Source organism: Zea mays, chromosome 10 (assembly GCF_902167145.1).
Source record: "Zea mays cultivar B73 chromosome 10, Zm-B73-REFERENCE-NAM-5.0, whole genome shotgun sequence".
Classification (NCBI taxonomy): domain Eukaryota; kingdom Viridiplantae; phylum Streptophyta; class Magnoliopsida; order Poales; family Poaceae; genus Zea; species Zea mays.
The window spans coordinates 93342326-93368045 of NC_050105.1; the positions used below are offsets into that span (position 1 = coordinate 93342326).

A 25720-nucleotide genomic window follows, 5' to 3' on the forward strand; every position below is an offset into this window, starting at 1 on the left:
AAAGGGGCCTAGATGATTCACAATCTCCCCCTTTTTGGTAATTGATGACAACAACACATAGTATATTAAAGAGAAGTTTAGTTTCTCCAAATCTCTCTCATACCTAAGGATAAGATAGATCTTGGAGATAAGTTTCATAGGACTTATCTTGATTTGAAATTCTGTCCGAGAGATAGATAAATCCCAATAAGAAACTCAGTATGTAAGAAAGGCTCCCCCTAAGTGTGTGCAGGATTGTTTGAAGTTGAAGATATAACACACATAATATATTGGAGCTTGATGGAGACTTTCCTACAATCATGGTTATCGAGGCATACAAGATATGATCCGTAGAGTGAGCGCAGCAATTATAATCACACCTCGATTAACCACACACAGAGTAATTTGAACTAAAACATAGTTCATCCCACAGAATATTACAGATAATAGTCCACAGACATACGACATAGAGTTAATAGATCAAACCAGTTCCAAGTGCGTAAGACATAAACTAATGCAAGCGGCATGAAAAAAGGTAAAATGCATATGCATGGTCTTAATGTCCACATAGAACCACCAACTCCCCCTGAAGGAGACGCCAGACAACTTCTCTTCCACTTCTCTCCCCCTTTGGCATCAATTGCCAGAAAGGAGAGGCCTCACTGATCACTCGGCGGAGGATGCATGTTGTAGTAATGAGTGCTGAAGGTGTCAAACAGGGAGGAGAACTGGCCAAAGTCCTGCTGGAGCTGCTGCTGCCTCTGACTTATATCATGCATGTTGTCATTTGTAGAAAGATTGTCAAATTGACTGGAGAGAGCACCCATGTTATCTTGAAAACTTTGTTGCATATTATTCAGCCTTGACATGATGGGATCAGTGACATTAGTGTGAATTTGATCACGAAACTCAGAAAATTCAGAGTTGAGTGCATCCCAGTTACTGTCAAAGCGAGACTGCATGTCATCGAGGCGGTGATCCACATGTGACATCAACCCCTCAAAGCGAGTATCAATATGAGTCTCCAGCCCTTGCTGCATATTGTGAAAATAAGGATCAAAATATCCTGGAGCAGGCTCCCAATAGTGCTGAGGCTGAGGAGGAGGTGGAGGAGGAGGCATCTGCTGTCCCTCAACATTAGGAGCTGCTCCACCCTCATAGCCAGGGTCTTCCTCATCATCTGGGAAGGGAGTGAGTGGCCTGGTGAGAAACCCTATCTCATTCTTAAAAGGCCTGAATGGGGTGTGAACAATCTCGCAAGGGCCCTCAAATCTTGTCTTGGATTTGATGAGTGCCATAATGTAAGGAGCATATGCCAGATTTTGATTCTTGTCCATTTTCAAATCATTAAGCCGCCTCATCATGAAAAGAACAATATTCATGACTTCACCATTCATGATGTGCTGGATGATATTCCAGAACTTATCCCGTATTTTACTCTTATCACCACTCTTGGGAAGAATGGTGACTCTGGCAATCTTGTTGATGACAGCAGGATGATGTCTGAGTCCTACTGTCTCTCCAAACCTCCTGGGTATACCAAGCCTGTCTGGCTCATAAAACTGCACAAAATCCTCAAAATTATCTTCAGTATAAAGATCCAGCCCAGCAGAAATGGTACCATAGTCCAGACTGTTGGCAGCGGCAAAGTCAGCAAAAGAAGCAGAGTAGCGCTTGAAGCCAGTCATCCAGGTGATAGATTCTTCTTCAATATCTATCTCTGAGGTAGCCAGGAATTGCTTAACAGCCATTTCATTGAAATCTGTGCGTTGTCCCATAAACTGATATAATCCACATGTTTCAAACTTAGGGATGAGACCCTCCATGACTGATTGACTGAGCAAGAAGGACCAATCAATCACCTGATGCTTATGAAAATTAGTATCCACCAGGGTGCCCCAAAAGACATCAAACTGCAGCTGAGTGTGAAAAAACTGGATATTTGTATCAGATGGCAGAGTATACTGGTTCACAGTCCGTTTAGAGCAGTACTCAGCCATGGAAAATCTCCGCTTTGGATAAGTCCATCATTGGGTATCAATGGGATAATCAGGATGAACATGAGGAAAATCTTCAGCATCCATGGATTCAGTGCCCCCAGCTGAGGATTGGGCCTCTGAATCAGTGGTTGGTGTATAGTCATTATCATTTCCACGAGGGCGCTTGGATTTAAAGCGACCTGCAAGTTTCTTACGGAGACCACCAAAACCACTGCAACAATGTGACAGACATCCATGGATAAATAATTGATACCAATCACCACTATAAAGAGGAATGGAACTGTAATGCTCTGCCAGGGTCCGGACGGTCCGCTCTAGGGGGGCCGGACTGTCCGCGCCAGAGGCCCGGACAGTCCGCGTCCACCAGGCGGACGGTCCGCGACCGACCAGGGGCGACTCCAAAGAACCCTAGCCGCCACAAAAGTTTAATTTGATGATTTTGCAGAGAATACCCATCCAAACAAGTTCAAAATTTTGCATAGCATTGACATTGAGGAGAACTATCAATCCCACCAATCAGATTTTGAAACCCACTGCTCAATTTCAGATCAGAGAGGAAACCCAAATAATCTCAAAATGGAAGAAATTTGATGAAATTCACAAGATTGAAGATACCGTGATGAAGACATGTTGATGAAATGTTGCCACAAGCTGTCGGACTGTCCGCACGCAACTTCACTTCACCGTCCGCGCACACTCAACACAAGAGAGTATTTGGCGAGTGGAGAGCAAGAGAGGAAGAGCGAGTGAGCACAAATGACAAGTCTGCGGCCACTGGTCGACTTTACTGCCCTGTCGCGGACGGTCCGCGCTGGGGCGGCGGACGGTCCGCGCCCTGATGTGTGCAGACGGTCTGCGAGGCTGAACGGACTGTCCATTTCCTGATGCTGCGGACGGTCCGCGGTCCATGGGCGGACGGTCCGCGGCCTGATACTCATTTTTCCAATTGCTGTCCACTTTCTGATTTTGAATTTCGAATCCGAATTGGTGCTCATATATGGACATTTTGACCAATCCAAGAGTTGGTATGCATGCATATACATATGATGTAATTGAGTAATGCAAAATTTTTGAATTAAACTATCTAGAGCAATTAGAAATGAAAAATCCACAAATAATACCAAATAAATAGCATAAAGAGCATACTTAGACCCGAGATGCAAGACGACACATGTGTGATCAACTTCAAGCCACATTTGAGATATCGATCACATTCATTTCACTTCTTAGAGAACAAAATCTTGTTTCATCCAAAGGTTTTGTAAAAATATCTGCTAATTGATCATCGGTGCCAATGGAATAAATAGAGATATCTCCCTTGCCAACATGATCCCTTAAGAAGTGATGCCGTATATCAATATGCTTGGTTCTTGAGTGTTGGACCGGATTGGTAGCCAATTTTACCGCACTCTCATTATCACACATGAGAGGCACATTCTTGAAAATAATTCCATAGTCCAATAAGGTTTGTTTCATCCATAATAGTTGAGCACAACAATTTCCGGCCGATATATATTCCGCCTCGGCGGTAGATAGAGCAACCGAATTTTGTTTCTTAGAAGACCATGAAACAAGAGATCTACCAATAAATTGACAACAACCGGAGGTGCTTTTTCTATCAACTTTGCACCCCGCATAGTCCGAATCCGAATATCCAATTAATTCAAATTGAGCACCTTTAGGATACCATAGACCAATATTGGGAGTATACTTCAAATATCTTAGAATTCTTTTAGCGGCCTTCAAGTGAATCTCTCTAGGAGAAGCTTGAAATCGAGCACACATGCATACACTAAACATAACATCGGGCCTAGATGCGGTAATATAAAGCAAAATACCAATTATTGAACGATAAAGTTTTTGATCAACCATAGTACCTCCTTCATCTAAGTCTAGATGACCATTTGTTGCCATTGGAGTCTTGATAGGCTTAGCATTTTCTAAACCAAACTTCTTGAGCATGTCCTTCAAATATTTTGATTGACTTATAAAAATTCCATCTTTCAATTGTTTGATTTGAAGGCCAAGAAAGAAGCTCAATTCTCCTATCATAGACATTTCAAACTCTTTTGACATCATTTTTCCGAACTCCTCACAAAATAATTCATTAGTAGATCCAAAAATAATATCATCAACGTAGATTTGACAAACAAATAAATCTTTGCCAATTCTTTTAGTGAATAGAGTAGTGTCAACCTTCCCAATTTTGAAGTCTTTGGAAAGCAAGAAATCCCTAAGCCTTTCATACCAAGCGCGTGGAGCTTGCTTAAGCCCATAGAGAGCTTTAGAAAGCTTGAACACATGGTTAGGTCTTTTGGGGTCCTCAAAACCGGGAGGTTGTTCAACATACACTAGTTCACTAATCTTACCATTTAGGAAGGCACTCTTTACATCCATTTGGTAGAGCTTGATATTATGTGCACAAGCATAAGCAAGTAGAATCCGGATTGCTTCTAATCTTGCTACGGGAGCGAATGTCTCCCCAAAATCCAAACCTTCAATTTGAGTATATCCTTGTGCAACTAATCTTGCCTTGTTTCTTACTACCACACCATCTTCATTGTGCTTGTTGCGAAACACCCATTTTGTACCAATAACATTGTGGTTCTTTGGTCTCTCAACAAGCTCCCAAACTTCATTTCGAGCGAAGTTATTTAATTCTTCATGCATTGCATTCACCCAATCAACATCAAGTAGAGCTTCATCTACACGGTTAGGTTCCATACAAGATACAAAAGAGAAATGTTCACAAAACGAAGCTATGCGAGAGCGAGTTTGAACACCCTTACTAATATCACCCACAATTTGATCAACCGGGTGATCCTTCACAATGGAATGATGAATTCTTGATACCGTTTGATAATTGCTTGTTGAAGCATTAGGAGGAATTGAAGGTCTTGAAGTACCTTGATCATGAGTATCCATGGTTTCATTGAGTTGTTGGCTTTGGTGATCTTCCTCATTTATAGTTGAGGATGAGGGAATGACAACCACACTATTTTCATCATCATCTTCCTTTGGTTTTATTTCACCAATGACCATTGTTTTCATTGCATTTATCAATTGAGTTCCCCCAACATCATCGAGATTATCACTCTCATCTTGAGACCCATTTGTTTCATCGAATTCAACATCATATGCTTTCTCAATAATACCATGAGTTTTGTTGAAGACTCTATAAGCCTTACTATTTGATGAATATCCAAGAAGAAAACCCTCATCACATTTCTTCTCAAATTTAGAAAGCCGGCTTCCCTTTCTCAAAATATAACATTTGCAACCGAATACCCTAAAATATGAGATATTTGGCTTTCTACCAATGAGCAATTCATATGAAGTTTTCTTCAAGAGCTTGTGACAATATAGTCTATTTGATGAATGACAAGCGGTATTTATTGCCTCGGCCCAATAAGAATCCGATATATTATATTCCGCTAACATAGACCTTGCCATATCAATAAGAGTTCTATTCTTTCTTTCAACAATACCGTTTTGTTCCGGGTTATATTTGGAAGAGAATTCATGTTTGATACCCTTGTCATCACAATATTGATCAATTCTTGCATTTTTGAATTCCGACCCATTATCACTTCTAACCTTTTTGATGTCAAAATCAAATTGATTTTGAGCCAATATAGCAAATGACTTGAATGTTTCAAACACATTGGATTTGTCTCGTAGAAAATAAACCCAAGTAAATCTTGAATAGTCATCCACAATCACAAGACAATAAGAATTACCACCAATACTTACAAAAGATGTGGGCCCAAATAAATCCATGTGAAGTAATTCCAAAGGTCGATGAGTGGACATTTGACTTTTATTTGGATGAGTGTTTGCCACTTGCTTACCGGCTTGACAAGAGCTACACAATTTGTTCTTTTCAAACTTCACATCTTTTAAGCATCGAACTAAGTCATGCTTGATTAGCCGATTGAGTTGCTTCATCCCAACATGACCAAGTCTTCTATGCCATAACCAACCTAGTGAAGCTTTTGAAAATAAGCAAGTTGTGAGCTTTGCCTCATTAGATGAGAAATCAACAAGATAAAGATTTTCATGTCTAAAACCTTTAAACTTAAGATTGCTACCATCAACACTAGAGATAATAACATCTTCAACCGTGAAATTGCAACAAAATCCTAAATCACATAATTGAGCTACGGAAAGTAAATTAAAATTCAAAGACTCAACCAATAGCACATTTGATATAGAATGATCATTTGAGATAGCAATTTTACCCAAACCTTTAACCTTTCCTTTACGATTATCTCCAAATGTGATACTATCATAATTTGAGCAATCTTCCTCACTCATTTGGGTAAACATTTTCATATCCCCGGTCATGTGTTGAGTACATCCACTATCCAACACCCAATGATTCCCTCCCGCCTTGTAGTTTACCTACAAAAGGAAATCAATCTCTTTTAGGTACCCAAACTTGCTTGGGTCCTTGGATGTTAGTGACCAAGGTCTTCGGTACCCAAATAGCTTTCTTTTTGTTTCCAACAATTGAAGTACCAACAAATTTAGCATGAACACCTTTTGCATTATGAGAAAGAACATAACAATGCTCAAAACAAGTGGAGGATACATTTTTGAACTTGGGACAATTTTTCTTAATATGTCCCTTTTTGTGACACTTGTGACACACTTTGTCACATTCTTTCACAAACAATGTCTTTTGCTTTACAAAAGCATTCTTTCCTTTCTTGGGAACATATTCAAGACCTTCACTGTTAAGAGAGCATCGTTGACTTCCCAATATGAAATCCAATTTAGTCTTACCACCATATGCCTTTTCTAAGTCATGAGTTAGAGTATTTATTCTATCTACTAACACTTCATTCTCAACAATAATTTTTGATTCATCAAGAGCAATGTTATCATTGAGAGAAATTTTGCATTTATCACAAATAGAGTTAGTAGGTAGTGGTTCACTTGTAAGACTATCAAGTAAGTCACAAGTGACTCCAACATCCTTAGTGACCACCTCAACTTCATGCACAATAGATAATTTTTGAGCATCCGCAAGCTTCTCACAATTTTCTTTGAGGTCATTGTGAGAGGTCTTGAGCTCCTCAAAAGACACTTGGAGGTTTTTATACAATTCCTTCAAGGTCTTAAATTTTTCTTTTTCTTTGTGCATGTAGTCATCGGCCTCACCTAACATTCTAACAAGATCATCATATGAATAGCCATCATCATCAACATCATCAATATCATCATCATCTTTTATATCATTTAAATCGGTGATGATTTTTACCTTAGCATCTCCCTTTGCCATGAGACAATGGGGGGATGAGAAGAGTGAAGGAGCTTCCTTGATGGCAATTCCGGCATTAAGCTTGGATGAGGTGTCATCATCATCATCATCCGAGCTATCATCCGAGTCCCATTCAACTAAGTAGGCTTTGCCATCTTTCTTCTTGTTATAGTATTTCTTTTTCTTCTTGTCACTTTCATCTTTGCCCTTCTTCTTCTTGCTTGGGCAATTCATGGCAATGTGACCGGGTTCCCCACACTCAAAACATTTTCTATCATTGAAAGCATTTCTTCTAGATGTTTGACCTCTTCTAGGTTGACCTCTTTTCATCTTCATGAATTTATTGAATTTCCTTACAAATAAAGCCATGTCACCATCACTCTCACTTTCATTTTCTTCATCATTGCTATCTTCTTTTTCAATTGCCTTTGAGGCCTTGGCTTTGAGAGCAATAGATTCATTTTTCACCTTCTTTGCCAAACTTAAAGCATCGGCTTGTGACTTCTTAAATATATCTTGAGTGAGAATTTCTCCCAATACTTCGGTTGGAGAAGTTGTAGATAGATCACTCCTTACTAGCATTGTCACAATAGTCTCATATTTCTCCGGAAGTGATCTAAGGAACTTGTGTGTGAAATCCACATCCGGTACATTAAAACCAAGTCCTTTGAGTTCATTTACTATCTCATTCAACCGATTGAACATATCGGATACACTCTCATCTTCTTTCATAATAAATTGCTCAAACTTCCCTTTTCACACATATAGTTTGGCACTCTTCACAATTGTAGTTCCTTCATGAATTTCCATTAGTTTTATCCAAATCTCATGAGCGGTTGTGAGATTTTTGATACGATTGAACTCATTTATATCAAGAGCATCATAAAAGACATTCATGGCTTGATCATTTGTGAGGATATTCTCATTATCACTAACGGATGGTTCATCTTCCTTCAATACAACAAATCCATCCCTAACAATTGGCCAAATTTTTCCACCCATTTCTCTAAGATGCATTGACATTCTTATTTTCCAATAATCATAATTGTTTCCATCAAAGTGCGGTGGCTTCCCAATATGCACATTGTTGTTACTAGCCATTATGTCCCACTCCGGGATGATTAGATCCACAAATAATGGAGTCCTCGGCTCTGATACCACTTGAAGGATCTAGGACACTGGCTAGAGGGGGGGTGAATAGACGGTTTTGACTAAAATCAACAATACTAAATAAATTTAATCAATACAACAAGAGGAATAAATTATCTAGTGTCAATAAGTAAACAATGTATGAAAAACAACTACGGAGATTGAATACTTGAAGAACAATAAGCAAATCACTAATCAATTGCAAAGCAATAAGTAATGCTAAAAGGAATAGACACCGAAATTTATCCCGTGGTATCGGTGATTTGCCGATCACCCCTAATCCACGTTGAGGTGGACTTCAAGCTCTCACTTGCTCCTCTATCAAGACACGACTTGATCTTTGAGCCAAGTGGACAAGAAATCACTCAATACCTCGATTCCACTAATGTCACCTTTGCCGCTCCGGCGAGGTAGGCGCGAACCCCTCACAATCCACACCGCGGCTTCTCCACAATCTTCTTGGAGAGCTCGACGGAGACAATCACCCGAGCCGTCTAGGAGGCGGCAACCTCCAAGAGTAACAAGCCAACGACGCTTGCTCGGTGTACCACCTAGTGCCTCAAGAATCACCAAATGATGCAAATGCACTAGGAACCCTCAATCTCTCACTAGAATGCAATCTCAAGCAAAGAGTGTGAGAGAGTGAGTTGGAGGATCACAAATGAGCTCAATGTGTGCAAGGAATGGCCAAGAGCACTCTCTCACACGAGCTACCCTTCTATTTATAGCCCCCCATCTAAAACCAACCGTTATGTGCAAAAGGGGGCAATTCTGCGCACACGCGGACCGTCCGCGCCCTAGGGCCGGACGGTCCGCCGTACATCATAACGGCTATAATGACCGTTGAACCATGTCAGAGCTGACTCAAAAGGTGGGTCCGGACAGTCCGCCCTTCAAGGCCGGACCGTCCGCGACCTGGCAAATTCAAACACCCGAGCCTCGGATCAAACGGAGTTAACACACGCGGACCGTCCGGCTATAAATCCCGGACGGTCCGTGACCTGAGACTGTAATGTCCGGACTGGTCCCCCGGACAGTCCGTAGTACAAATCTATAAAAACACACAGTCCCTGTCCAAAAACGATTTTGACACTTGCGGACCGTCCGCCCCTCACAGGCGGACCGTCCGCCTATAATTCAGGGACTGGCCCGAAGCCACCCTTCTCTGGTCATGACTGCGGACGGTCCACAGTGCCATAGAACACAATGTCAATACAAATGGTCAGACTTCGGACCCCTCTGGTGGACCGCGGACGGTCCGCCCCTAAGGCCCGGACAGTCCGCGCGTCCATGACTTCGCAATTTTTCAAACATGCTTTTGAAGGAACTTTTGACTCGCGAAATGAAGCGCTGTTAGTCCTCATGCAAATGCAACTACTTGATGCTCTATGAGGCACTAAGTTTTACACAGATCGAAGTCATTGACCCCTCTTAATAGTACGGCTATCTAGCCTACTAATCCGGTCAGGTATCTTCTCTAAACTCCTCAAGACCGGCAAAAGTAAAACCTATATTATACCTTTCCGTTCATCTGATCCACAACTAATGCGGATGATTCTTCAACATTTCCTGTTCTATGTGGTCCAACCCTGCATTCTTATTTCTTCAAGAATCGTTAGTCCACAAACAGTTGTCATTAATTACCAAAACACTACCAAAGGGGCCTAGATGATTCACACCTAGGGTAGCTGGCCCCTGACTACGGAGTTCGTAGCCACGGTCCGTCGTCGCCGGTGAGGTTTTTCCCCTCAACCGTCGGCTTGTTTAGAGAGAGATTAGGAAATAATAATCTTGCTTGCTTTATTCCCTGCTGCCATGTGGCTTATAAATAGCCCTATGGCTAACCAACTTCTCCTATAGACTCTCAACTAACTCCTATTTTCTTGGACTTATCTGCTGCCAACTAACTCTCCACAATTCTCTCATCTCAATCTTATTCTCTAACCTTATCTTTATTTCTAAATCTATCCACTGGTTGTGGCCTCCTCCTGTGCGCGTTCAGCGCGCTCTGCAGCGCGGCGTGCGTCACGACGTCGCCTATATGTGCGCCCGCACATGACATCTCTCCCCCCCTCGAGACCCAGCTCGTCCTCGAGCTGAAAGTCTGGGTACTTGCTGCGGAATTCGTCGAGGTCTTCCCAGGAAGCAGACTCGGCCGGTTCGCCCCTCCAGTGGACGAGAACTTGACGCACGCCTCGCGCCAAGCGTGCCTGAGTAACCTGCAGCGGCTCAGGGACCACGACGCCGTTGTGGATGATTGGTAAGGCAGGCGGGGATGCTGGTGGAACGCCGACAAACTTCTTGAGGACACCCACGTGGAACACATCATGGAGGCGCGCCCCTGGCGGCAAGGCCAGGCGAACGGCGACGTCGTTGATGAGCTCGACGACGCGGTAGGGCCCCACAAAGCGAGGCTTGAGCTTGCCCGTGGTGGTCCTGGGCATTGAAGAAGCTGCCCGCTGCCGAAGACGAAGGAGGGCCCAATCCCCTGGCTGGTAGGAGACTTGACGGTGGTGCCGATCGTAGTAAAGCTTCTGGGTCGCCTGGGCCTGCTCTAGGCGGTACCGGACCTCCTCCAGGAAGGCCTCCCGAGCCTCCATGTCCCGGGCGACGGCTGCCACCCTCGTCTCCCCCGGCTCATAAGAGCGGATGGAAGGTGGCTCTCGGCCATACACCACCCGAAACGGTGTGTCCCGAAGCGAAGTCTGGTACGCGGTGTTGTAGGTGTACTGAGCCCACGGCAACCAGCGCAGCCATTGGCGGGGGCGATCTACAGTGAAGCAGCGCAGGTACATCACTATGACTCGGTTGGCGGCTTCCGTCTGGCCGTCCGACTGGGGATGAAAAGCGGACGTCATGTGAAGCTTAGTACCCATAAGCCTCATGAGCTCCTGCCAGAACGTCGAGGTGAACACGGGGTCGCGGTCGGAGACGATGGACTGCGGAACACCGTGGAGGCGCACAATGTCGGTGAAGAATGCCTGTGCCACCGTCTCTGCCGTGTACGGGTGCACGAGTGGAATGAAGTGGCAGTACTTGCTGAAGCGGTCAACCACGGACAGGATCACCGTCTTCCCATTCACGCGGGGTAGCGCCTCCACAAAGTCCAGCGCGATGTCGGCCCAGACCGTCGAGGGCGCGGGTAGAGGCAAGAGCAACCCTGCTGGATGGAGATGCTCGGACTTGTACCGCTGACAAGTGGAGCACGCCCGCACAAATTCCAGCACCAAACGTCGCATGTTGGGGAAATGGAAATCACGGCGGAGCCGGTGCAGTGTACGGTGGACGCCCTCATGCCCGTCGCCGTGGACGGACTCCAAAATTTCTTGCAGTAGTGGAGAGGCGGGGGGAATGTATAGGCGCCTCTCGTAGGCGACCATGTCGTCGACGACCGACCAGGGCGCGGTGCGGGTGCCTCGGCGCACCTCGTCGTGGATGGCCACCAGTGCCGGATCGATAGCCTGGGCGTGACGCAGGCGGCCGATGAAGTCAAAGCGCGGCGCAGAAATGGCCAACACGGCGCCCTCCTCAGCGTCGCGGCGGGAGAGGGCGTCGGCCACCGTGTTCGTGGAGCCTGACCGGTACTCGACGGAGAAGTCGAACCCCAGCAACTTGCCGACCCAATGGTGCTGCGGAATCGTGGCGAGGCGCTGGTCGAGCAAGTACTTGAGACTATAGTGGTCCGTCTTGATGGTGAAACGCCGCCCCCAAAGGTATGGCCGCCAGTGGCGAACGGCCTGGACCAGGCCGATGAGCTCCCGCTCATAAGCTGCGAGGGAGCGGTGACGTGGAGCCACTGGCTGACTGAAGAAAGCAATGGGGTGGCCCTCCTGGACGAGCACCGCGCCGAAGCCGTACGTCGAAGCGTCGCACTCTACGACGAACTGCTTGGTGAAGTCAGGGAGCGACAGTACGGGTGCGGATGTCACGGCCTCCTTGATAGTACTGAAGGCCCCCGCTGCGTCGTCGTTCCATCGGAACCCCTCCTTTTTAAGGAGAGCGGTGAGGGGGGCTGCGATGATGCCGTAGTTGTGGACGAATTTCCTGTAGTAGCCTGCGAGCTCGAGGAATCCACGCACCGCCTTGGCCGAGCGCGGTTGCGGCCAATCACGGATGGCCTGCACCTTGGTCGGATCCATGGCCACGCCCGACGCCGAGATGGTGTGGCCGAGGTAGGCGACGGTGTCCACGCCAAAAGCGCACTTGGAACGCTTAACGAAGAGACGGTGCTGTCGGAGCACCGAGAGGACGACGCGGAGGTGGCGCAGGTGGTCCGCCCAGGATGAGCTGTAGATCAGAATGTCGTCAAAGAAGACAAGCACAAACCGGCGGAGGTAAGCGCGCAACACGTCGTTCATGAGAGCTTGGAAGGTGGCTGGCGCGTTGCAGAGTCCGAACGGCATGACCAAAAATTCGAAGAAGGCGTCATGCGTCCGAAATGCTGTCTTGTCGATGTCAGTCGGTCTCATGCGGACTTGGTGGTATCCGGATCGGAGGTCGAGCTTGGTGAAGAAGCTGGCGCCATGGAGCTCGTCCAGCAGCTCGTCGACGACCGGGATGGGGAACGCATCCTTGATGGTTATGGCGTTCAGCGCGCGGTAGTCGACGCAGAACCGCCACGAGCCGTCCGGTTTCTTGACCAAGAGCACCGGGGACGAAAACGCGGAGCTGCTGCGCCGAATGAGCCCCTGGTCCAGCATAGCTGTGCACTGACGCTCCAGTTCATCCTTGTGCAGGGCAGGGTAGCGATACGGGCGTACTGCCACTGGCGGCGCCCCCGGCACCAGGGTGATGCTGTGGTCCCGACTGCGTGGGGGAGGTAGGCCGCGAGGCTCGCTGAAAACGTCGTCGAAGTCCGCCAAGAGCTCGTCGAGGAGCGTACTGGTGGCGGTGGTTGTGCTGACAGCAGCCGGTCGGCAGGCCGCGAGCCCCTGCCAGCAGAACGCCCTGCCCTGGAAGGTGAAGGAGATCGCGTGGTTGCTGAAATCCCACATGATCGGTCCCAGCGCTGCCAGCCATCGGGTGCCCAGGACCACGTCGTAGCCCGCCAAAGGCATGACGTATAGGTCCGCAGGGAAGCAGTGGCCGCCGATGTCCAGTGGTGCGTTGCGGATGACGCCCACACACGCGACGCGCTCCCCATTCGCGACCATGGCCGTGAGGCGTGGCCGGTGTTCGAGGGGCAGGCCCGTGCGTGCAGCCGCGACTTCTGATATGAAGTTGTGGGTGCTGCCCGAATCCAGCATGGCGACGAGGGAGGTGGTCCCCAGCGTGACCTGCAGCTGCATCGTGTCGGTGAGCGCCACGCCCGCAAGAGCTTGGAGGGAGAATACCGGGGTCTCCTCAGTCCCGGCATCCTCGACAGCCTCATCTTCCTCCTCAAGGCCCTCCAGTAAGAACAACCGCTTACAGATGCGATTGTGGCCCCTTGTGAATTTGTCGTCACAATTGTAGCAGAGGCCAAGGCGGCGGCGCTCTTCTTGTTCTGCCTGCGAGAGGCGCTTGATGGTGCGGCCTTCGACAGTAATGGTCCCCGGCGCGACCGGTTTGGCTCCTGGCGGCGCGGGTAGGGCCAGCCGGGCGGCAGGGGCCGGCAGTAGAGGACGCCCAGGAGCGCGCGCGGCCGGGGCGACGAATTGCTCGCGCAACTCGAATTGGCGCGCCAGACTCATGGCGGCGGCCAGCGTCTGAGGATTCTGGATCCTGACGTCGATGCTGAGTGGCGGCTGCAGTCCGCCGACGAAGAGCTGTACCCGCTGTGCCTCCTGGAGTGGTCCCGCGCGAGGAAGCAGGGCCTGGAACCGGTCCTGGTACTCGGCAACCGTACCGGTACACTTCGCTAGTTTGACCAACGGTGCGGAACGCAGGGGCGGCCCGTACCGAAGGTGCAGCAGCTCCGTGAAGCGGCGCCAGGATGGCGTGCCCTCGTCCTCCTGGACCATAAGGTACCAACACCTGTGCGCCCTCCTCAAGGTTGTAGGAGACCATCCATACCTTCTCCTCCTCCACGATGCGCTGCTGATGGAAATACGATTCGCACCTGCTGGTGAAAATCAGTGGATCAGATTTCCCATCATAGCGGGGGAAATCCATCTTTTGAAAGCGAGGCGGTCGATCATTGTGGTGCTGCCCATCATTGGTCCCATGGCCGCCCGACGAGGAGGTCTTTCCCCTCTGGAGCTCGGCGACAGAGGATTGGAGGGCGGCGACCGTTGATGTCAGGGTCTCGGTTATCTTGGCCAAATCAGAGGTGGTTGGCTCGGCCATGGTAGAGGTGGTGTCGGCGTAAGGCGGCGAGGTTGGTGGGCTTGGCTGGGATTGCGGCTGGGTGGAAGAAGAAGTCGAGGAACGACTGGATCGCGATACCAGGTTGTCAAGGACCTCCCGACCTAGGGTAGCTGGCCCCTGACTACGGAGTTCGTAGCCACGGTCCGTCGTCGCCGGTGAGGTTTTTTCCCTCAACTGTCGGCTTGTTTAGAGAGAGAGAGAGATTAGGAAATAATAATCTTGCTTGCTTTATTCCCTGCTGCCATGTGGCTTATAAATAGCCCTATGGCTAACCAACTTCTCCTATAGACTCTCAACTAACTCCTATTTTCTTGGACTTATCTGCTGCCAACTAACTCTCCACAATTCTCTCATCTCAATCTTATTCTCTAGCCTTATCTTTATTTCTAAATCTATCCACTGGTTGTGGCCTCCTCCTGTGCGCGTTCAGCGCGCTCTGCAGCGCGGCGTGCGTCACGGCGGCGCCTATATGTGCGCCCGCACATGACAGAGTTGCTCTAATAGCATAGGAGGGCAAGTATAAAAGAGTAGGCCAGTGCCTCGTTGAGCTTCTTTTTTTTCTGTTCTGACTATGTTCATATCTCTCTGTCCTTTAAAAGACAAACAAATGGCTCCCAGGCTCCAGCAGCACTCATTATGAAGTACTTGTTTACACAGTGTAGCAGATTGAGTTTCTAGGCATTTGTGAGCTTTTGTTACTAAACGTCTGAAACACTTTATACCTGCAGGTTCCTATGGGTCTGTTACGGGGCAGGGTCACACACATAATCTGGCCACCCCACAGAATTGGCCGAGTTGACAGGAAAATGCCCGAAGGAAGGATTGTGCCACTGTGACCTGATAGGTTGGTTATCCTGCATTCCTTTTCCATTGTAGGGTTAGGATAGCAATATGAAACTGGACTGGCTGAAGCCTCAAGATGGACTCCACTGTTACGTGTGGGAGGGCAGTGAAACTGATGATAATTTTATATCTGATAATCATTCTCCCTGTCAGAAACAATTGTAGGATTGTTTGAGAAAAGAACCAATTATAGGGAATGTCTGGTGAGAACCTTTGCTGCTTGCAGTTTTTTGAATCCTTTATGTTATCGAGATGTATGATGCAGCACTGGAATTTTCCATTCCAGCAAGAGAAGCATTCCTCGCCCCCTATGCAAATGCCGTGGTTTTCTGATCTCACCTGTGTGCAGGAAAAAAAAGTAGGCATGAACATTTTCTTGTGCTTCTTGTGCTTTGTCACGGGGTCAATGACCATGTTCTTACTGCTGCCAGTGGTAGCGGCGTTATTCTGGATGCACCGTCGTTTTGTTTTGGATGCACCGTCGGTTCTAAATCATGCCGCTTCCAACAAGAGGATCTGGCCATGAAAATCTTCGTTGCTAGCTCCAAATACAAGTTGGTAGCGATAATTTTTTATTCACTGAGAGCTAGTTTGGGAGCCTCCAGAATTGGCCATGAAAATCTCTTCTTTATTAAATAAACTAGCCCTGAAGTTAACTCTCACATCTCCCCCTCCGCTTCCTCACTTCCCTGTCCACCCCCTCTTCTCTTCCTCCCTGTCTGCCCATAGATCTAATTTTTTTTCAATGGGTATCTAGAAGGTTGTTGAGTTTTTTTCCTTGACCTCCAAAATCGTCTGTGAAGTAAGTTCGGATGCAGGTGGTGGTTGCATGCACGCTGTTTTCCTCCCCAACAGAAAAAGTCATTCGCTCCAGTCCAGTGTAGTAATAACCCTCCTCCGATTCATCCGTCATATCATATTCCTTCGCCGCACATATGCTTCTCCACCTGCCTCATCGTCGGGCGATCCTTGCTCACGAAAAGTAAATGTCGTTCCGCTAATTTATTAGATTAATTAAAACGTATGTTCTGTATCCCCTACAGTACTCTCAGAAGTCGGTTCCTCTTGATTATTTTTTCCCCTGTCATGATGTCAAGGCATTGTACCAGGCAAATCCCAAAAACTTTCTGAACCGAAGAAAATGTTGTTGTTGAACACAAATTATGATTCTGTAAACTTGAAGAAACAAGCCTTGGGCCAGGCACATCGAACTTACATTACATAACCCTGATTCCGTTCTCTAATCCCTGCTCGATCTGGGCTCACCTATTCTCCAGCGTGAATCTTCGTAATTTGACTGCGCATTATAAGAAAGGAAATATACCAGATGCATTTTACTCCGCATGTATGGCTCGGTAAATCAGGGATGCGTTACCGATAGATTAGCTTACAGCCTAAGCTGTATATTTATATGCATGTGTACTGGCTCTTTTCTCTCTTATTTTCTTGAAAAATAATGTCACATGTTCAGTATATATCAAATAACGTGTGTACATGTACATGTTTTTTTTTATCTGCAGAGATCTGTGCCACTATATAACCATGGAGATCCCTTTTTGCAAAAGCTAGATGTGCAAGTCCGAATGCTGGCTCCAGAAGAAGCTACGTGGAGTCATCACACTCAGGCAATACAGGTGTGTGAAAGGAGGAGGGATCACGGGCCGGTGTCACTGTCTTGTTTGTAAAGATGTGCCTCCAAATTAATCCGCAAAACTGGAGGGGCAAAGGCATGATCGCAAAGGGGGAAAAATGAATCGGTGTAGTTAATTGTCATGTCTTTGCTAGCGTTGCCTTGGAAATTTAAGATAACAGTCAATTTAAGTCTTGAGAGTTGTCTCTGTTTGCTTTTATCTTTTATCAAGCCGTAGTGTCAAGTGCTGCTCCGAAAATCTTTGGTTCAAGTTCAATAATACTATTGGTAACTAGTTTTTTTATTTGCCCATATCATATTGATCATGTAAGGCCGTGCCCTGCATAGCGTGCGCGTAAAACACTGTTTTGTATTATAAAGTGCATTATGCGTGCATGTAAAACACTGTTTTATATTGTAGAGTGCATTATTTATGGTGTGGAGTTTCAAATATGGAGTAAGATAGATAAGAGATGAGATAGAGAGACTGCTGAAGATAGCGTAACAATTCTACTTAACGTGGACTTTTTAGATTGTTATTGTGCCATTTTCTTATAATAAAAAAAAGATGTTGTATTCCTCGACATCATGTCGATTCTTGTGAAATTAATTCCTACATTCTAAAGGAGAGTTATACATCACTACATCATGTAAAACATTTGGAATGAATCGAAGAAAAATAGGTTGAACCTTATCATTTTTTTGATAATTTTGTAAAATTGAAGAAGCAATTCTTCAGTCCCGAACGTTTGGAACTCGAACTTGTATCTCCAACATATTTGCTCAAATAATCTTGAAGATTCAACTTCCTGTTCAATTAGGGACGGGGTTTGGGCAAAATAGAGCAACCGAGAAATAACATGTTAGCACCCTGACTGGAGGAAGAGAGAGCTTGGGGAAGAAGAAGAAGGACGGAGAATTTAGTTAACTGGAATTTAGCATTCGTTTTCCATAACTCTTACAACATCCCTTGGTAAGTTTAATACTCGCCACCCTTTACACTGTCCATTCCGGACCCGAATATAGAGTATTTAGCCTTTTGGTACTACGACCCACCAAGCGTAGAGGTTCTAGGTTCGTGCTGTCGGCAGTGTTGTGGACCAGCAACGGTGTGTTGCTAACATCCCCTCCCGCTTGCGATGCTGCTTGCCGCCAAGTAGCTGATCGAAAAAAACTGCTGTTGGATGGCGTTGTAGTCCTCCCATGTTGACAAGGCGTCGTTGAACCCTGACCAGCTAACCAGCACCTGGGCGACTGAGGTGCCCCCGCGGGAGATTGTCCAGGTCGAAAGAACCTTGAATGGAATCTGCATGGCAATGGACGAGCCAGGTAGGGTCGCGCTCACATGATGTTTGGGCGATATTGCCCATTAGTAAAGCACATAAATAGAGTAAAGATCTTATCATCAACTGGTGTACCTTTTGATCTACGGAATTACATCCCGTGTCGAGGTCGAGATGCCCATTAGTACCCATGGGAGTCTTGATGGGTTTGGCATTCTTTATTCCAAACTTCTTGAGTATGTCTTGAATGTACTTAGTTTGGCAGATGAAGGTGCCCTCTTGGAGTTGTTTGATTTGAAATCCAAGGAAATACTTCAACTCTCCCATCATAGACATCTCGAATTTCTATATCATAATCCTACTAAACTCTTCACAAGATGACTTGTTAGTAGACCCAAAGATAATATCATCAACATAAATTTGGCATATAAACAAGTCTTTAGAAATTGTTTTAGTGAAGAGAGTAGGGTCAGCTTTTCCAACTTTGAAGCCATTAGTGATAAGAAAGTCTCTTAGGCATTCATACCATGCTCTTGGGGCTTGCTTGAGCCCATAAAGCGCCTTTGAGAGCTTATAAACATGAGAAGGATACTCACTATCTTCAAAGACAGGAGGTTGTTGAAAGTCACCTAGAGGGGGGTGAATAGGCGAAACCTGAAATTTATAAACTTAAACACACACTAAGGTCGGGGTTAACGTTAGAATTAAATCCGAGATGGAAGATTGTTTCTCTTGCCACGAGTTGCTCAAATGATGCGGATGACGTTTGGGAGCAAACTCAATCCAATATTGGCAAGGAAACTTTAGAGAGAGGAAAGAGGGCAAACAAATCAAATGGAAATCAACACAAGTGGACACGATGATTTGTTTTACCGAGGTTTGGTTCCAACGAACCTAATCCCCGTTGAGGAGGCCACAAAGGTCGGGTCTATTTCAACCCTTTCCCTCTCTCTCAAACGGTCACTTAGACCGAGTGAGCCTTCTCCTTAATCACACGGGTCACTAAGACCCCGCAAGGATCACCACACACTTAGGTGTCTCTTGCTAGCTTTACAAAGCACTTAAGAATAAGAATGTGAAGGAGAGAAGGCAATCCAAGCAACAAGAGCGCAAATGAACACAAATGATCCTCTCTCAAGTTTCTAAGCACTAGAGTTGATTTTGGAAACATGGAGTGGATTGAATGCTTTTGAATGTGTCTTTGAGTGGTTGGCTTTGCTCTTGTATTGAATGGGAAGTTCAGAATACTTGGATGGCTTTGAATGAGGTGGTTGGGGGGGTATTTATAGCCCCCAACCACTTCCTAGCCGTTGGCTGTTTTTGCTGGCGATGGGCGCACCGGACAGTCTGGTGGCGCACCGGACATTCACTGTTCACTGTCCGGTGCGCGCCACGTCAGCGCGCTCGTTGGGGTCTGGAGCTGTTGACCGTTGGAGCCCTTTGTCCTTTTGTTGCACCGGACAGTCCAGTGGCACACCGGACATGTCCGGTGACCTCTGACTTCGCTGCTCTGATTTCTGCGCGGCACTGTTCATTTGTGCAGTCGACCGTTGATGCGCAGAGAGTCGTTGCTCCGCTGGCTCACCGGATAGTCCGGTGCACACCGGACAATCCGGTGATTTATAGCGGAGCGTGTCCAAAGAATTCCCGAGAGGGGCGGGTTTGATTGTGTACAGGCCTGGTGGCAGCACACTCTCATGTCTTGCTCCCAATTTTGATTGTGTCCCCAACTAAATTTATTTCTTGGTTTGTGTTGAACCTTATGCACCTGAGATAAATGATATCTAGACAAACTAGTTAGTCCATATGGTTTGTGTTGGATGTCAACCACCAAAATCGATTATAAGAAATGATTAAGTCCATTATCCTTTCAGTTGCTCAACATATCCCTCTTCCTTGATAGGGCCATTGAGGAAGGCACCCTTCACGTCCATTTGATATAACTTAAAGCCATGGTAAGTAGTATAGGCAAGTAATATACGAATTGACTCAAGCCTAGCTACGGGTGCATAGGTTTCATCAAAATCCAAACCTTCGACTTGTGAATAACCTTTGGCAACAAGCCGGGCTTTGTTTCTAGTCACCACACCATGCTCATCTTGTTTTGTGCGGAATACCCACTTGGTACCTACAACATTTTGGTTAGGACGTGGAACTAAATGGCATACCTCATTACTCGTGAAGTTGTTGAGCTCCTCTTGCATTGCCACCACCCAGTCCGGATCTCTTAGTGCATCCTCTATCCTATATGGCTCAATAGAAGACATAAAAGAGTAATTTTCACAAAAATGAGCAACTCGAGATCTAGTGGTTACCCCCTTGTGGATGTCACCAAGTATGGAGTTGACAGGGTGATCTCTTTGAATTGTTTGGTGGACTCTTGGGTGCGGTGGTCTTTGGTCTTGAATTTCTTGATCATCTTCCTTGTCTTGATCATCTTCATCTCCCCCTTGATCAATGTCCTCCTCTTGAGGTGGCTCATCTTCTTAATCTTCATCCTCTTCTTCTTGTGCCATTTCCTCATCTTGAGTTGGTGGAGATGCTTGAGTGAAAGATGATGGTTGATCTTGTGCTTTTGGAGGCTCTTCGGATTCTTTTGGACACACATCCACAATGGACATGTTCCTTAGTGCGACGCACGAAGCCTCTTCATCATCTAGTTCATCAAGATTAACTTGCTCCACTTGGGAGCCATTAGTCTCATCAAACACAATGTCACAAGAAACTTCAACTAATCCAGTGGACTTGTTGAAGACTCTATATGCCCTTGTGTTTGAGTCATAACCAAGTAAAAAGCCTTCTACTGCTTTAGGAGCAAATTTAGAATTTCTACCTCTCTTAATAAGAATAAAGCATTTGCTCCCAAAAACTATAAAATAAGAAACATTGGGCTTTTTACCGGTGAGGAGTTCATATGATGTTTTCTTGAGGATTCGGTGAAGGTATAGTCGGTTGATGGAGTAGCAGGCGGTGTTAATCGCCTCCGCCCAAAACCGATCCGGTGTCTTGTACTCATCAAGCATGGTCCTTGACATATCCAAAAGAGTTCTATTCTTCCTCTCCACTACACCATTTTGTTGAGGTGTGTAAGGAGAAGAGAACTCATGCTTGATGCCCTCCTCGTCAAGAAATCCTTCAATTTGAGAGTTCTTGAACTCCGTTCCATTGTCGCTTCTAATCTTCTTGATTCTTAATCCGAACTCATTTTGAGCCCGCTTAAGAATCTCTATAAGGTCTCTTGGGTTTGAGTTTTTTTCTGCAAAAAGAACACCCAAGTGAAGCGAGAATAATCATCCACAATCAGAAGACAATACTTACTCCCGCTGATGCTTATGTAAGCGTTCGGGCTGAATAGATCCATGTGGAGTAGCTCAAGCGGCCTGTCGGTCTTCATGACGTTCTTGTGTTGATGATGAGCTCCAACTTGCTTCCCTGCTTGACACGAGCTACAAATCCTGTATTTCTCAAAAAATCCTGTATTTCTCAAAATAAACATTTGTTAGTCCTAAAATGTGTTCTCCCTTTAGAAGCTTGTGAAGATTCTTCATCCCAACATGGGCAATTCGGCGATGCCAGAGCCAGCCCATATTAGTCTTAGCAATTAAGCAAGTGTCTAGTTCATCATTGTTATCATTGAAATCAACTAAGTATAGCTGACTATCTAACGCTCCTTTAAAAGCTATTGAATCATCACTTCTTCTAAAGACAGTAACACCAACATCAATAAAGAGACAGTTGTAGCCCATTTTACATAATTGAGAAATTGAAAGTAAGTTGTAATCTAATTAAAGAATCGACAAGAAAAACATTGGAAATGGAATGGTCAGGAGATATAGCAATTTTACCCAAACCTTTGACCAAACCTTGATTTCCATCCTCGAATGTAATCGCTCTTTGGGGATCATCATTTTTCTCATATGAGGAGAACATCCTTTTCTCCCCGTCATGAGGTTGTGCATCCGCTATCGATTATCCAACTTGACCTGCGGATGCATAAACCTACAAAACAAATTTAGACCTTATTCTTAGGTACCCAAATGGTCTTGGGTCCTTTGATATTAGAAACAAGCACCTTGGATCCCCAAACACAAGTCTTGGGACTCTTGTGTTTGCCCCTAACATATTTTGGCAACTACTTTGCCTGATTTGTTAGTTAGCACAAAAGATGCATCAAAAGTCTTAAATGAAGTGAAATGTTCATTTGATGCATTGACAAATTTCTTTTTAGGCATTTTGATATGAGTTGAATGCCTAGAGTTAGAAGCCTCATTACTATACATAAGCATGATGAGAAACAATATGAGACTTTCTAGCATGAATTTTCCTAATTTTGTGCTCAGGATAGTTCTCAGTATATAAAATGTAACCCTCTCTATCCTGAACTATGGGAGCCTTACCCTTAACAAAATTTGACAATCTGTTCTTGAGGCATTAAGTTTGATGTTGCTTTGGCTCCCTTGTTGAAAGCCAATGTCATCCTTAATGCGAGGGCATCTCCCATTATAAAACATGCTTCGAGCGAATTTAAAATTTTCATTTTCCAACTCACGCTCGGCAATTTTAGCATTTAATTTAGCTATGTGATCATTTTGTTCTTTAATCATCGCAAGGTGATCATCCATAGCATCAATATTAACATCTCTACATCGAGTACAAATGGTGACATGCTCAACAGTAGATGTAGAAATATTGCAAGCATTCAATTCTTCTATCTTAGCATTTAAACTAGCATTTTCAGTTCTAAGATAGGAAAATCATTGCAAATATCAAGCTCTTTAGATAAATTTTCACATTTTTCTACTTCAAGAGCATAAGCATTTTTAGCTTAACAAATTTCTTGTTTTCTTTAACGAGTAGGTCCTCTTGGCATTCCAAGAGATCGTCCTTCTCGTTAATGGTTTTTATCAATTCATTTATCTTTTTCTTTTGATCCTTGGTAAGGTTTGCAAAAAGAGAAGTTAAATCATCATTATCATCACAAGAGCTACCCTCATCATTAGAAGTAGTGTATTTGGGGGTATCCCTAGAATGTACCTTCTTCTTTTTTCTCTTCTTAGCCATGATGCATTTGTGGCCGATGTTGGGGAAGAGAAGGCCCTTGTTGACGGTGATGTTGGCGGCGTCCTCGTCGTCTGAGGAGTCGGTGGAGCTCTCGTCGGAGTCCCATTCCCGCCCCATGTGCGCCTCGCCACCCTTCTTTTTGTAGTATCTCTTCTTCTCCATCTTCTTCTTCCCTTTCTTGTCGTTGTCCGTGTCACTGTCACTTGTATATGGACATTTTGCAATAAAGTGACCAGACTTACCACACCTGTAGCAAACCCTCTTGGAACGGGGTTTGTAGTCCTTCCCCTTCCTTTGCTTGAGGATTTGCCGGAAGCTCTTGATGATAAGAGCCATCTCCTCGTTGTCGAGCTTAGAGGCGTCGATTGGTAGTCTACTTGGTGTAGATTCTTCCTTCTTTTCTTCCGTTGCTTTGAATGCAATGGGTTGCACCTCAGGTGTAGAGGTGGCGCCTTGCTCCAAGTTGACAATGTGTTTGTAGTCTTTGATCATAAGTTCAAAGCTCACAAACTTGCCAATGACCTCCTTGGAGGACATCTGTTTGTATCTAGGATCTCCACGAATTAATTGAACTTGAGTAGGATTACGAAAAACAAGAGATCTTAGAATAACCTTGACCATTTCATGGTCATCCCATTTGGTGCTCCCAAGGTTGCGCACTTGGTTGACCATTGTTTTGAGCCGGTTGTACATTGCTTGTGGCTCTTCTCTTTTGTTGAGGACGAACCGACCGAGCTCTCCCTCGATCGTCTCGTGCTTGGTGATTTTGGTCACCTCGTCCCCTTCATGCGCCGTTTTGAGGACATCCCAAATTTCTTTGGCATTTTTCAACCCTTGCACCTTATTATACTCCTCTCAACATAAGGAGGCGAGAAGTATAGAAGTTGCTTGGGAATTAAAATGCCTTATTTGGGCGGCCTCATCGGAGTCGTAGTCCTCGTTGCCCACCTATGATGCCTGCGCTCCAAACTCAACAATATCACATATGCTTTCGTGGAGTGAGGTTAGATGGTGCCTCATTTTTATCACTCCACATACAATAATCTTCACCATCAAAATATGGTGGTTTGCCTAGGGGTACAGAAAGTAGAGGAGCATGTTTGGGAATGCGAGGATAGCGTAGAGGCATCTTAATATACTTCTTGCGCTCTTGGCACTTCGAAGTGGTAGACTCGGCGCCGGATGTGGAAGATGATGAAGAGTCGGTCTCGTAGTAGACCACCTTCTTCATTTTCTTTTTCTTCTTGTCACCCTTCCTATGTGACTTGATGGAGGAAGCAGATTCCTCCTTGTGTTTGTTGTCGGCCTCCTTTGATGGAGTCCGTTCCTCGTTCTTCCTTCCCGAGCCTTCAGGCTTTTCGCCGGTGGCCATCTCCCTCTTGGCGTGTTCTCCCAGCATCACTTCGAGTTGTTAGACACTAATGAAGCACTGGCTCCGATACCAATTTAAAGTCGCCTAGAGGGGGGGTGAATAAGCTAAATCTGAAATTTACAAACTTTGAACACACACTATCCCGAGGTTAGTGTTAGAAATGAATTCGGAGTGCGAAATATAGTTCTCCTTGCTATGAGTTTCTCAGTTAATGCGGTTGACCTTGGGAGCAAACTCAAATCAATATGAGCAAGGGAACTTTTAGAGAGAGGAAAGAAAGGGAAACAAATCAAGTGGAGATCAACACAAATGAACACGGTGATTTGTTTACCGAGGTTCGGTTCCAAAGAACCTAGTCCCGTTGAGGAGGCCACAAAGGTCGGGTCTATTCCAACCCTTTCCCTCTCTCAATCGGTCACTTAGACCGGTTGAGTGCTTCTTCTTAATCACATGGGTCACTAAGACCCCACAAAGATCACCACACAATTAGGTGTCTCTTGCTTGCTTTACAACACACTTGGAAGGTTTAGAAGGTGAAGAAGCAAGCATGATTATGAAACCAAGCAACAAGAGCAACAAATGAAACATGGATCACACTCTCTCAAGTCACTAATCACTAATGATCACTTGTCTTAATTTGGAAACTTGGAGAGATTGGAAGCTTTGAATGTGTCTTGGAATGGATTGCTAGCTCTTGTATTGAATGTGTATGAGTGGAGTGCTTGGATTGTTTTAATGGAGGTGGTTGGGGTTGTATTTATAGCCTTCAACCACTTCTTAGCCGTTGCTCCTTTTCTGCCGACCGCGGACGGTCCGCGCCCCTTGTCCGGACAGTCCGCCCCTGCACAT

At 45.6% G+C, this 25720-nt stretch overlaps 1 protein-coding gene across 2 annotated transcripts in view; it reads left to right on the top strand.

The window, feature by feature from the left end:
- Positions 1-17606, top strand: part of LOC118473566 (mitochondrial inner membrane protease subunit 2) — a 31653-nt gene extending 14047 nt beyond the window's left edge. The window contains exons 3-4 of one of the 2 annotated variants that reach the window (XM_035963413.1): positions 15411-15526; positions 17046-17606. In XM_035963413.1, the coding sequence (XP_035819306.1) occupies positions 15411-15518 (108 nt within the window). In that variant the 3' untranslated portion in view covers positions 15519-15526; positions 17046-17606. Of the gene's footprint in view, positions 1-15410 lie in introns of both variants that reach the window. The other variant, XM_035963412.1, reaches the window with a different exon arrangement.
- Positions 17607-25720: the final 8114 nt, after the last annotated feature.